Raw genomic sequence first — 15,991 nt, 5'->3', positions numbered from 1 at the left:
ATACAGAAGGGAGCTGTGACCCCGCCCCCTACAGGGTGATACAGAAGGGAGCTGTGACACCGCCCCCTACAGGGTGATACAGAAGGGAGCTGTGACCCCGCCCCCTACAGGGTGATACAGAAGGGAGCTGTGACCCCGCCCCCTGCAGGGTGATACAGAAGGGAGCTGTGACCCCGCCCCCTACAGGGTGATACAGAAGGGAGCTGTGACCCCGACCCTCCTCACCTCTTGTATACACGTAGGTCCCTTCTCCGTCCTTGCTGCAGTCTCCACAGCTCACCCTGCAGTAGTAGATGCCCGGGCTCCCTGTGACACTGTGATTATGGGTCACTGTGCCATTCTCCGGTTCTAGTGACACTGGGTTCTGCGGTTCTTTGTGGTGTTCGGCCTGATACAGAAACGAACTTAACTTTTGTGTGGTGTCAGCCATGATCGTAATATGACACGTAATGATGACCCGGTCGTCAGGCTTCGAAGCCAAATACGGAGGATTCTGGGTAACAGACAGCAACCGACAGGCTGAAAGAGACCGGCGACAACACAAACATGAAATATACAATCATCTGACCTTCTACAGCTATACAGACAGTCCAGACACCACTACACCGTGACCTGTATACAGACAGTCCAGACACCGCTACACCGTGACCTGTATACACACAGTCCAGACACCGCTACACCGTGACCTGTATACAGACAGTCCAGACACCGCTACACCGTGACCTGTATACACACAGTCCAGACACCGCTACACCGTGACCTGTATACACACAGCCCAGACACCGCTACACCGTGACCTGTATACACACAGCCGTAACACCGCTACATCGTGACCTGTACACACAGTCCTGGCACCGCTACACCGTGACCTGTATACACACAGTCCAGACACTGCTACACCGAGACCTGTATACACACAGTCCAGACACCGCTAAACCGTGACCTGTATACACACAGTCCAGACACTGCTACACTGTGACCTGTACACACACTCCAGACACCGCTACACCGTGACCTGTATACAGACAGTCCAGACACTGCTACACCGTGACCTGTATACACACAGTCCAGACACCGCTACACCGTGACCTGTATACACAGTCCAGACACCGCTACACCGTGACCTGTACACACAGTCCAGACACCGCTACACCGTGACCTGTACACACAGTCCAGACACCGCTACACCGTGACCTGTATACAGAGAGTCCAGACACCGCTACACCGTGACCTGTATACAGAGAGTCCAGACACCGCTACACCGTGACCTGTATACACACAGTCCAGACACTGCTACACCGTGACCTGTATACACACAGTCCAGACACTGCTACACCGTGACCTGTATACACACAGTCCAGACACCGCTACACCGTGACCTGTATACAGACAGTCCAGACACTGCTACTCCGTGACCCGTATACACACAGTCCAGATGTGACCCGTATACACACAGTCCAGACACCGCTACACCATGACCCGTATACACACAGTCCAGACACCGCTACACCGTGACCTGTACACACAGTCCAGACACCGCTACACCGTGACCTGTATACAGACAATCCAGACACTGCTACACCGTGACCTGTATACACACAGTCCAGACACTGCTACACCGTGACCTGTACACACACAGTCCAGACACCGCTACACCATGACCTGTATACACACAGTCCAGACACCGCTACACCGTGACCTGTACACACAGTCCAGACACCGCTACACCGTGACCTGTACACACAGTCCAGACACCACTACACCGTGACCTGTATACACACAATCCAGACACCGCTACACCGTGACCTGTATACACACAGTCCAGACACCGCTACACCGTGACCTGTACACACAGTCCTAGCACCGCTACACCGTGACCTGTATACACACAGTCCAGACACTGCTACACCGAGACCTGTATACACACAGTCCAGACACCGCTACACCGTGACCTGTATACACAGTCCAGACACCGCTACACCGTGACCTGTACACACAGTCCAGACACCGCTACACCGTGACCTGTATACAGAGAGTCCAGACACCGCTACACCGTGACCTGTATACACACAGTCCAGACACTGCTACACCGTGACCTGTATACACACAGTCCAGACACTGCTACACCGTGACCTGTATACACACAGTCCAGACACCGCTACACCGTGACCTGTACACACAGTCCAGACACCGCTACACCGTGACCTGTATACAGACAGTCCAGACACTGCTACACCGTGACCCGTATACACACAGTCCAGATGTGACCCGTATACACACAGTCCAGACACCGCTACACCATGACCCGTATACACACAGTCCAGACACCGCTACACCGTGACCTGTACACACAGTCCAGACACCGCTACACCATGACCTGTATACAGACAGTCCAGACACCGCTACACCGTGACCTGTATACACACAGTCCAGACACCGCTACACCGTGACCTGTATACACACAGTCCAGACACCGCTACACCGTGACCTGTACACACAGTCCTGGCACCGCTACACCGTGAACTGTATACACACAGTCCAGACACTGCTACACCGTGACCTGTATACACACAGTCCAGACACCGCTACACCGTGACCTGTACACACAGTCCAGACACCTCTACACCGTGACCTGTACACACAGTCCAGACACCTCTACACCGTGACCTGTATACAGACAGTCCAGACACCGCTACACCGAGACCTGTATACACACAGTCCAGACACCGCTACACCGTGACCTGTATACACACAGTCCAGACACCGCTACACCGTGACCTGTACACACACAGCCGTAACACCGCTACACCATGACCTGTACACACACTGTCTAGACAATATTACACCATGACCTGTAAACACACAGCCGTAACACCGCTACACCATGACCTGTATACACACAGCCGTAACACCGCTACACCGTGACCTGTATACACACAGTCCAGACATTACTACACCATGACCTGTATACACACTGTCTAGACACTATTACACCATGACCTGTATACACACAGCCGTAACACCGCTACATCGTGACCTGTATACACACAGCCATAACATCGCTACACCGTGACCTGTATACACACAGTCCAGACACCGCTACACTGTGACCTGTATACAGTCCAGACACCGCTACATCGTGACCTGTATACACACAGTCCAGACACCGCTACACCGTGACCTGTATACACACAGTCCAGACACCGCTACACCGTGACCTGTATACACACAGTCCAGACACCGCTATACTGTGACCTGTATACACACAGTACAGAAACTACTACACTATGACCTCTATACACAAAGTCCAGACACTACTACACTATGACCTCTATACACACAGTCCAGACACCGCTACACCGTGACCTGTATACAGTCCAGACACCGCTACACTGTGACCTGTATACACACAGTCCAGACACCGCTACACCGTGACCTGTGTACACACAGTCCAGACATTACTACACCATGACCTGTATACACACTGTCCAGACACTACTACACCATGACCTGTATACACAGCCGTAACACCGCTGCACCGTGACCTGTATACACACAGCCGTAACACCGCTACACCGTGACCTGTATACACACAGTCCAGACACCGCTACACCGTGACCTGTATACACACAGTCCAGACACCGCTACACCGTGACCTGTATACACACAGTCCAGACACCGCTACACCGTGACCTGTATACACACAGTCCAGAAACTACTACATCATGACCTGTAATCACACAGTCCAGACATTAGTACACCATGACCTGTATACACACAGTCCAGACATTACTACACCATGACCTGTATACACACTGTCCAGACATTACTGCACCATGACCTGTATACACACTGTCCAGACATTACTACACCATGACCTGTATACACACTGTCCAGACATTACTACACCATGACCTGTATACACACTGTCCAGACATTACCACACTATGACCTCTATACACACAGTCCAGACACTACTACACTATGACCTCTATACACACAGCCCAGACACCACTACACCATAACCTGTATACACACAGTCCAGACACTACTACACCATGACCTGTATACACACTGTCCAGACATTACTACACCATGACCTCTATACACCCAGTCCAGACATTACTACACTATGACCTGTATACACACAGTCCAGACATTACTACACCATGACCTGTATACACACTGTCCAGACATTACTGCACCATGACCTGTATACACACAGTCCAGACATTACTACACCATGACCTTTATACACACAGTCCAGACACTACTACACCATGACCTGTATACACACTGTCCAGACATTACTACACCATGACCTCTATACACCCAGTCCAGACATTACTACACTATGACCTGTATACACACAGTCCAGACATTACTGCACCATGACCTGTATACACACTGTCCAGACATTACTGCACCATGACCTGTATACACAGTCCAGACATTACTACACCATGACCTCTATACACACTGTCCAGACACTACTACACCATGACCTGTATACACACTGTCCAGACATTACTACACCATGACCTCTATACACACTGTCCAGACACTACTACAGCAAGACCTCTATACACCCAGTCCAGACATTACTACACTATGACCTGTATACACACAGTCCAGACATTACTACACCATGACCTCTATACACCCAGTCCAGACATTACTACACCATGACCTCTATACACACAGTCCAGACATTACTACACCATGACCTCTATACACACTGTCCAGACACTACTACACCATGACCTCTATACACCCAGTCCAGACATTACTACATTATGACCTGTATACACACAGTCCCGACATTACTACACCGTGACCTGTATACACACAGTCCAGACACCGCTACACCGTGACCTGTATACACACAGTCCAGACACCACTACACCATGACCTGTATACACACAGCCGTAACACCGCTACACCATGACCTGTACACACACAGTCAAGACACCGCTACAACGTGACCTGTATACACACAGTCCTGACACCGCTACACCGTGACCTATATACACACAGCCGTAACACCGCTACACAGTGACCTGTATACACACTGTCTAGACACTACTACACCATGACCTGTATACACACAGCCGTAACACCGCTACACCGTGACCTGTATACACACAGCCGTAACACCGCTACACCGTGACCTGTATACACACAGTCCAGACATTACTACACCATGACCTGTATACACACTGTCTAGACACTACTACACCATGACCTGTATACACCCAGTCCAGACATTACTACACCGTGACCTGTACACACAGTCCTGGCACCGCTACACCGTGACCTGTATACACACAGTCCAGACACTGCTACACCGAGACCTGTATACACACAGTCCAGACACCGCTAAACCGTGACCTGTATACACACAGTCCAGACACCGCTACACCGTGACCTGTACACACAGTCCAGACACCGCTACACCGTGACCTGTATACAGACAGTCCAGACACTGCTACACCGTGACCTGTATACACACAGTCCAGACACTGCTACACCGTGACCTGTATACACACAGTCCAGACACCGCTACACCGTGACCTGTATACACACAGTCCAGACACCGCTACACCGTGACCTCTATACAGACAGTCCAGACACCGCTACACCGTGACCTGTATACACACAGTCCAGACATTACTACACCATGACCTGTGTACACACAGTCCAGACATTACTACACCATGACCTGTATGCACACAGTCCGGACACCACTACACCATGACCTGTATACACACAGTCCAGACATTACTGCACCATGACCTGTATACACACTGTCCAGACATTACTACACCATGACCTGTATACACACAGTCCAAACATTACTACACCATGACCTGTATACACACAGTCCAGACATTACTACACCATGACCTGTGTACACACAGTGCAGACATTACTACACTATGACCTGTAAACACACAGTCCAGACATTACTACACCATGACCTGTATACACACAGTCCAGACATTACTACACTATGACCTGTAAACACACAGTCCAGACACTACTACAGCATGACCTGTATACACACAGTCCACACATTACTACACTATGACCTGTATACACAGTCCAGACACTACTACACCATGACCTGTATACACACAGTCCAGACACCACTACACCATAACCTGTATACACACAGTCCAGACACTACTACACCATGACCTGTATACACACTGTCCAGACATTACTACACCATGACCTCTATACACCCAGTCCAGACATTACTACACTATGACCTGTATACACACAGTCCAGACATTACTACACCATGACCTGTATACACACTGTCCAGACATTACTGCACCATGACCTGTATACACACAGTCCAGACATTACTACACCATGACCTTTATACACACAGTCCAGACACTACTACACCATGACCTGTATACACACTGTCCAGACATTACTACACCATGACCTCTATACACCCAGTCCAGACATTACTACACTATGACCTGTATACACACAGTCCAGACATTACTGCACCATGACCTGTATACACACTGTCCAGACATTACTGCACCATGACCTGTATACACAGTCCAGACATTACTACACCATGACCTCTATACACACTGTCCAGACACTACTACACCATGACCTGTATACACACTGTCCAGACATTACTACACCATGACCTCTATACACACTGTCCAGACACTACTACAGCAAGACCTCTATACACCCAGTCCAGACATTACTACACTATGACCTGTATACACACAGTCCAGACATTACTACACCATGACCTCTATACACCCAGTCCAGACATTACTACACCATGACCTCTATACACACAGTCCAGACATTACTACACCATGACCTCTATACACACTGTCCAGACACTACTACACCATGACCTCTATACACCCAGTCCAGACATTACTACATTATGACCTGTATACACACAGTCCCGACATTACTACACCGTGACCTGTATACACACAGTCCAGACACCGCTACACCGTGACCTGTATACACACAGTCCAGACACCACTACACCATGACCTGTATACACACAGCCGTAACACCGCTACACCATGACCTGTACACACACAGTCAAGACACCGCTACAACGTGACCTGTATACACACAGTCCTGACACCGCTACACCGTGACCTATATACACACAGCCGTAACACCGCTACACAGTGACCTGTATACACACTGTCTAGACACTACTACACCATGACCTGTATACACACAGCCGTAACACCGCTACACCGTGACCTGTATACACACAGCCGTAACACCGCTACACCGTGACCTGTATACACACAGTCCAGACATTACTACACCATGACCTGTATACACACTGTCTAGACACTACTACACCATGACCTGTATACACCCAGTCCAGACATTACTACACCGTGACCTGTACACACAGTCCTGGCACCGCTACACCGTGACCTGTATACACACAGTCCAGACACTGCTACACCGAGACCTGTATACACACAGTCCAGACACCGCTAAACCGTGACCTGTATACACACAGTCCAGACACCGCTACACCGTGACCTGTACACACAGTCCAGACACCGCTACACCGTGACCTGTATACAGACAGTCCAGACACTGCTACACCGTGACCTGTATACACACAGTCCAGACACTGCTACACCGTGACCTGTATACACACAGTCCAGACACCGCTACACCGTGACCTGTATACACACAGTCCAGACACCGCTACACCGTGACCTCTATACAGACAGTCCAGACACCGCTACACCGTGACCTGTATACACACAGTCCAGACATTACTACACCATGACCTGTGTACACACAGTCCAGACATTACTACACCATGACCTGTATGCACACAGTCCGGACACCACTACACCATGACCTGTATACACACAGTCCAGACATTACTGCACCATGACCTGTATACACACTGTCCAGACATTACTACACCATGACCTGTATACACACAGTCCAAACATTACTACACCATGACCTGTATACACACAGTCCAGACATTACTACACCATGACCTGTGTACACACAGTGCAGACATTACTACACTATGACCTGTAAACACACAGTCCAGACATTACTACACCATGACCTGTATACACACAGTCCAGACATTACTACACTATGACCTGTAAACACACAGTCCAGACACTACTACAGCATGACCTGTATACACACAGTCCACACATTACTACACTATGACCTGTATACACAGTCCAGACACTACTACACCATGACCTGTATACACACAGTCCAGACACCAATACACCATAACCTGTATACACACAGCCCAGACACCACTACACCATAACCTGTATACACACAGTCCAGACATTACTACACTATGAGCTGTATACACAGGGTCCAGACATTACTACACCATGACCTGTATACACACAGTCCAGACATTACTACACAATGACCTGTGTACACACAGTTCAGACTCTGTTTGGTCTCTAGCTTTTGGTTCTCCCAAGTACAACATACTTTTCTTCCCTGGCACATGCTTTTGCCTCTGTTGGTCCCTGGTCTGCCTTTGAATATGGTCTCTAGTGTTGACTCATTCTTGGTTATGGCTTTGGCGACTGTCAGCACAAAATGACTGTTCGACCCAAGTAGAGGAGCTCAAGGCATCATGGCGGCCAATCATTTAAGCACCCTTTCCCATCTAGTAAGATGCACTGAAGTGTTTGGTCACACCAAGGGAATGTCGAGTACCTGCATTTGGTTTGAACTGTCATTCTGTGCTAACAGACTCTTTCTATCCCTTGCTTTATTCTTAGTTGACCCTTAGTCTTCTATAGGTGGGCTCTGGCCTTAGTTAGTCGTTAGTTATGGGCTGCATGACCTCACCCTGGTCCTAGGTTCAGTTGCCTCCCCTGGTCTTGGGCTCAGTGGACCCCCTTGTCCTGGGCTCAGTGGGACTCCATTGGTACTGGGCTCAGTGGGCACCCCTGATCCTGGAGTCAGTGGACCCACTGGACCTGGGCTCAGTAGATTCCTTGGTCCTGGGCTCAGTGGACCCCATGGCCCTGGTCTCAGTGGACCCCCATGATCCTGGGTTCAGTGGGATTCCCCTGGTACTGGGTCGATTTCCCCCCTGCCCTTACTTCAGTGCCGTCCCCCATTCATGGACTCTGTGGGCCCCTTATCCTGGGCTTATTGGGCCCCCATTGTCCAAAGCTCAGTGACCTCCTTGTCCTTGGCTTAGTGGGCCTCCTAATCCTGGGCTCAGTGGTCCCTCCTGTTTCGCGACTCAGATGCTTCCTTGTCCTTGGCTCAGTGGTCCCCCCTGGTCCTGGAATCATTTGCCCCCTTATCCTATGCTCAGTGGGCCCCCTAATCCTGGGCTCAGAGGTCCCCCCCCCAGTTCTCGGCTCAGTTGCCCTCTGTCCTTGGCCCAGTGGGCCCGAGCTGTCCCACTCTGTGTATGTTACCTTGTGCCAGACAAGGCCCCAGTATCAGGAGGAGTGTGATCACGGCGGTCTCCATCGTCCTGTCATTACTTCTCCTTTCTCAGTCAGGAAGTGTCACAATCCTCTGTCTCTTATAATGGAGGTGACGTCTTCCTGCCTTTATCCTCCCTGATTGTGGTCAGACCCGCAAGGGGGACACGGTGGACGAAAATACCAGGAGCACAAAAGTGAAGCCCCCAACTAACCAGTCAGCTATGTGGTATTGCATTCAGCTGTGACCCAACACACTTGGCCAATCCTGCCCCAGCCCACCACTGGCCCACCCTGGCTCCCATACTACCACTACCACCAACAAAGGGCCACCGCCGGCCATCCCCAACCAGTCATCAGGAAGAGGAAGAGGCGATAATCACCAAGGTGAAGCCTGTGGTGATCTCGGCATGACCCATAGTTGCTGACACCACATGTGTGACTGCCCCTTATAGTCCCACCATCAGTACACCCTCTAGACCTCCTGGTGCCACAGACCAAATAGCTCCACATGTGTGACTGCCCCCTACTGTCCCACCATGAGTACACCCCCAGATCTCCTGGTGCCACAGACCAAATAGCTCCACATGTGTGACTGCCCCCTACTGTCCCACCATGAGTACACCCTCTAGACCTCCTGGTGCCACCGACCAAACAGCTCCACATGTGTGACTGCCCCATACTGTCCCACCATGAGTACACCCTCTAGACCTCCTGGTGCCACCGACCAAACAACTCCACATGTGTGACTGCCCCCTACTGTCCCACCATCAGTACACTCCCCAGACCTCCTGGTGCCGCCGGCCACACAGCTCCACGTGTGACTGCCCCCTACTGTCCCACCATGAGTACACCCCCAGACCTCCTGGTGCCACCGACCAAACAGCACCACATGTGTGACTGCCCCATACTGTCCCACCATCAGTACACCCCCAGACCTCCTGGTGCTACCGACCAAACAGCTCCACATGTGTGACTGCCCCCTACTGTCCCACCATCAGTACACTCCCCAGACCTCCTGGTGCCACCGGCCACACAGCTCCACGTGTGACTGCCCCCTACTGTCCCACCATGAGTACACCCCCAGACCTCCTGGTGCCACCGACCAAACAGCACCACATGTGTGACTGCCCCTTACAGTCCCACCATCAGTACACCCCCAGACCTCCTGGTGCCACCGGCCACACAGCACCACGTGTGTGACTGCCCCCTACTGTCCCACCATCAGCACACCCCCAGACCTGCTGGTGCCACCGACCAAGCTGCCCCCTACTATCCCGCCAGCGCCGACTCCCCCCGCCACCACCACCGCATTCAACCATACAATTCAATGCAATGATGGAGGAGAGAGCATCACATGACGCTGCCTCTCCCATCATTCCCCTCCACTTCTGACACTGCGGGTGCGTGATGACGTCACTTCATCGCGTACCCGCTGTGTGCTGGGCAGTGCAGCCGCTGACACCGGAGCAGGGAGCAGCGCGGGGCACGAGGAGAGGGGAGGATTGTGTTTTGTTTTGTATTTTTAATGTCAGTGAGTACTAGACTGTGGGGCCATTCTCGAGGGGGGGTGGCTACATTATATTCTATGGGGGGTGGCTACATTATATTCTATGGGGACTGGGGGGTGGCTACATTATATTCTATGGGGACTGGGGGGGTGGCTACATTATATTCTATGGGGACTGGGGGGTGGCTACATTATATTCTATGGGGACTGGGGGGTGGCTACATTATATTCTATGGGGACTGGGGGGTGGCTACATTATATTCTATGGGGACTGGGGGGTGGCTACATTATATTCTATGGGGACTGGGGGGTGGCTACATTATATTCTATGGGGACTGGTGGGGGGTGGCTACATTATATTCTATGGGGACTGGTGGGGGGTGGCTACATTATATTCTATGGGGACTGGGGGGTGGCTACATTATATTCTATGGGGACGGTGGGGTGGCTACATTATATTCTATGGGGACTGGGGAGTGGCTACATTATATTCTATGGTGACTGGGGGGTGGCTACATTATATTCTATGGGGACTGGGGGGTGGCTACATTATATTCTATGGGGGGTAGGGGGCTACATTATATTCTACGGGGACTGGGGGGTGGCTACATTATATTCTATGGGTTTTAGGGGGCTACATTATATTCTATGGGGGGTAGGGGGCTACATTATATTCTATGGTGACTGGGGGGTGACTACATTATATTCTATGGGGACTGGGGGGTGGCTACATTATATTTTATGGGTGGTAGGGGGCTACATTATATTCTGTGGGGACTGGGGGGTGGCTACATTATATTCTATGGGGACTGGGGGGGTGGCTACATTATATTCTATGGGGACTGGGGAGGTGGCTACATTATATTCTATGGTGAATGGGGGGGTGGCTACATTATATTCTATGGGGACTGGGGGGTGGCTACATTATATTCTATGGGGGGTAGGGGGCTACATTATATTCTGTGGGGACTGGGAGGGTGGCTACATTATATTCTGTGGGGACTGGGAGGGTGGCTACATTATATTCTGTGGGGACTGGGAGGGTGGCTACATTATATTCTATGGGGACTTGGGGGGTGGCTACATTATATTCTCTGGGGACTGGGGGGGTGGCTACATTATATTCTATGGGGACTGGGGGGGTGGCTACATTATATTCTATGGGGACTAGGGGGGGTGGCTACATTATATTCTATGGTGACTGGGGAGGTGGCTACATTATATTCTATGGTGACTGGGGGGGTGGCTACATTATATTCTATGGGGACTGGGGGGGTGGCTACATTATATTCTATGGGGACTGGGGGGTGGCTACATTATATTCTATGGGGGGTAGGGGGCTACATTATATTCTGTGGGGACTGGGAGGGTGGCTACATTATATTCTGTGGGGACTGGGAGGGTGGCTACATTATATTCTGTGGGGACTGGGAGGGTGGCTACATTATATTCTATGGGGACTGGGAGGGTGGCTACATTATATTCTATGGGGACTGGGGGGGTGGCTACATTATATTCTATGGGGACTAGGGGGGGTGGCTACATTATATTCTATGGTGACTGGGGAGGTGGCTACATTATATTCTATGGTGACTGGGGGGGTGGCTACATTATATTCTATGGGGACTGGGGGGGTGGCTACATTATATTCTATGGGGACTGGGGGGTGGCTACATTATATTCTATGGGGGGTAGGGGGCTACATTATATTCTGTGGGGACTGGGAGGGTGGCTACATTATATTCTGTGGGGACTGGGAGGGTGGCTACATTATATTCTGTGGGGACTGGGAGGGTGGCTACATTATATTCTATGGGGACTGGGAGGGTGGCTACATTATATTCTATGGGGACTGGGGGGGTGGCTACATTATATTCTATGGGGACTGGGGGGGTGGCTACATTATATTCTATGGGGACTAGTAGGGGTGGCTACATTATATTCTATGGGGACTGGGGGGTGGCTACATTATATTCTATGGGGACTGGGGGGTGGCTACATTATATTCTATGGGGACTGGGGGGTGGCTACATTATATTCTATGGGGACTGGTGGGGGGTGGCTACATTATATTCTATGGGGACTGGGGGGTGGCTACATTATATTCTATGGGGACGGGGGGTGGCTACATTATATTCTATGGGGACTGGGGAGTGGCTACATTATATTCTATGGTGACTGGGGGGTGGCTACATTATATTCTATGGGGACTGGGGGGTGGCTACATTATATTCTATGGGGGGTAGGGGGCTACATTATATTCTATGGGGACTGGGGGGGTGGCTACATTATATTCTATTGGGACTGGGGGGTGGCTACATTATATTCTATGGTGACTGGGGGGTGGCTACATTATATTCTATGGGGGGGTAGGGGGCTACATTATATTCTGTGGGGACTGGGGGGTGGCTACATTATATTCTATGGGGACTGGGGGGGTGACTACATTATATCCTATGGGGACTGGGGGGGTGGCTACATTATATTCTATGGTGACTGGGGAGGTGGCTACATTATATTCTATGGTGACTGGGGGGGTGGCTACATTATATTCTATGGTGACTGGGGGGGTGGCTACATTATATTCTATGGGGACTAGGGGGTGGCTACATTATATTCTATGGGGGGTAGGGGGCTACATTATATTCTGTGGGGACTGGGATGGTGGCTACATTATATTCTGTGGGGACTGGGAGGGTGGCTACATTATATTCTGTGGGGACTGGGAGGGTGGCTACATTATATTCTATGGGGACTGGGGGGTGGCTACATTATATTCTCTGGGGACTGGGGGGGGTGGCTACATTATATTCTATGGGGACTGGGGGGTGGCTACATTATATTCTATGGGGGCGTGGCTGCATTATATTCTATGGGGAATGGTGGGGGTGGCTGCATCATATTCTATGGGGACTGGGGGGGTGGCTACATTATATACTATGGGGACTGGGGGTGGCTACATTATATTCTTTGGGACTGGCGGGGTGGCTACATTATATTCTATGGGGGGTGGGGGGCTGCATTATAGTCTACGGGCCCAAGGTTCAAGAGGGCCCCTGGCGAGATTGCCCTCATGTTCCTCGGGCAGAGAGCGATCCCAGCAGCTCCGCTGCCTGCAAGAGAAAATAGCAGGAGCGGAGCTGCATGGATCCGTCCTGTTTCCTGCCCTGCGCCTGCGCTTCCTCTCTCTGACACAGACAGCAGCGCCGATGGATGATGTCATCATTCAGCGTCCAGCTGTTCCAGAGCAAGTAAGCAGCCGGCAACGGCGATGGTGCGACTGCGGACAGGTGAGAAATGCTGTGTGTGTGTAGAGATGAGTGGTGGTGTGTGTGCGCGTGCTTGCATGTGTAGCGCTGCGGAGGAATGTGCAGAGAGGTGAATGGCGCTGTGTGGGTCTGTGTGTGTGTATGTGGAGGAGAGGGGAATGATGGGGTTGATGGGGAGAAGGCAATAATGGTGGTGATGAGGAGGAGGCAATATTGGGGGTGATAGGGAGAAGGCAATGATCGTGTGATGTAGAAGGCAATGATGGGAGTGATGGAAGGGGAATGATGGGGTAGTAGGGGAGAGGGCAATGATGGAGGTAGTGGAAAGGGCAATGATGGGGGTGGTGGGGAAAAAGCAATAATGATGAGGGTGGTGGGGGAGAATGCATTGAGTGTGATAGAAAGGGCAATAATGGGGGTGGTGGGGGAGGAGGAAATGATGGAGGTGGTGGAATGGGCAAGGATGGGAGTGGTGGAGAGCACAACAATGGGATGAAGGGGGAAGACAATGAAGGGTGTGGGGGGATTGGGATGGGAGGAAGGGGGACTTATAATGGACTTAGGAGCAGGAGAATGTGGAGGAAGACATTATTATCGCTTATTATGTATAACACAGTCCCTTAGCATATAGTAACTCACTAATTCTGTATAACACCATCCTTAGTTACATAGTTTCCTCTTTTATTATGTACTGTATAACACCGTCCCTTATTATGTACCATCCTCTCTAGTTATATATGGTGCCGTCCCTTATTATATAGCTTCCTCTGCTGCTATGTATAGTGCTGTCTCTTACATAGTGTATTCTTGTTATTTTTGTTATTTACAGTGCCCTCTTTTATTACATAGTCCGCTCTCTTTTTAGATATAAAATGACTGCTGATGGAGGAGCCGGTGACCAGACCACCAGTCCATCAGCTCCTCCATTAGAAAGGAAGCTTTCCCATGCTCCATCAGCCATCATTGCATTACACAGCTAACAGGACAGGACGGTATGTAATGAAAAAACAGGGCTCTAAATAATCCAATATGCATCATACTCTATGAGGGGGCTACATTGTATTGTATGGGGGGCTGCATTATATTCTATGGATTGGCTGCATTATATTCTTTGGGGGGCTGCATTATACTCTATGAACGTGCTACCATATATTCTATGGAGGGGCTGCATTATATTCTATGGGGGGGTTACATTATATTGTATGGCGGGGCTGCATTATACTCTGAGGGGGCTACATTATATTCTGTGGGGAGGCTGCATTATACTCTGGGGTGGCTGCAGTATACTATATTTGGGCTGCATTATACTGTATCGACGACTATGGAGAATACATTATACTATATGAAGAACTATGGAGTGCATTATACTATGGGAATTCAATTGTACTACATGGAAGACTATGGCGGTGCATTACAGTATATGGAGCACTATGAGGAGTGTATTATACTATATGGAGGACTAAGCAGTGTATTTTAATATATGGAGGACCAGCGGCTGGCTGGCACTTTTTAGCCTGGGGGGCAATCACAAGGCAGTGGCCCTCGAATTGTGGTGGCCCACCTCTGCCCTGCTTATCTCTGGCCGCTGCATTAAAGCAGCAGCGATGACAAGCTTTAAAGACAGGCTAGTACATAGATATGGGAACAGAACAAAGCTTGCTGCATAGATATGGGAACAGAACCAAGCTTAATGCCTACATAGATACTATAACAGAAGCAAGCTAACTACATAGACAAAA

General features: G+C 50.4%; 1 protein-coding gene across 3 annotated transcripts in view; it reads right to left on the bottom strand.

The window, feature by feature from the left end:
* LOC141050281 (uncharacterized) overlaps positions 1-15,991 on the bottom strand; it is a 44,343-nt gene that overhangs the window by 8,442 nt on the left and 19,910 nt on the right. For 2 of the 3 annotated variants that reach the window (XM_073547171.1, XM_073547172.1), the window contains one exon: positions 226-519. In XM_073547171.1, coding sequence (XP_073403272.1) covers positions 226-519 — 294 coding nt within the window. Of the gene's footprint in view, positions 1-225; positions 520-9,464; positions 9,565-15,991 lie in introns of those variants that run through there. The other variant, XM_073547170.1, reaches the window with a different exon arrangement.

Source organism: Dendrobates tinctorius, unplaced genomic scaffold (assembly GCF_039654945.1).
Source record: "Dendrobates tinctorius isolate UK_male_01 unplaced genomic scaffold, ASM3965494v1 ptg000151l, whole genome shotgun sequence".
Lineage (NCBI taxonomy): Eukaryota > Metazoa > Chordata > Amphibia > Anura > Dendrobatidae > Dendrobates > Dendrobates tinctorius.
The sequence above is the reverse complement of the archived record's forward strand: the minus strand, read 5'-3'. Positions and strand labels throughout refer to the sequence as shown.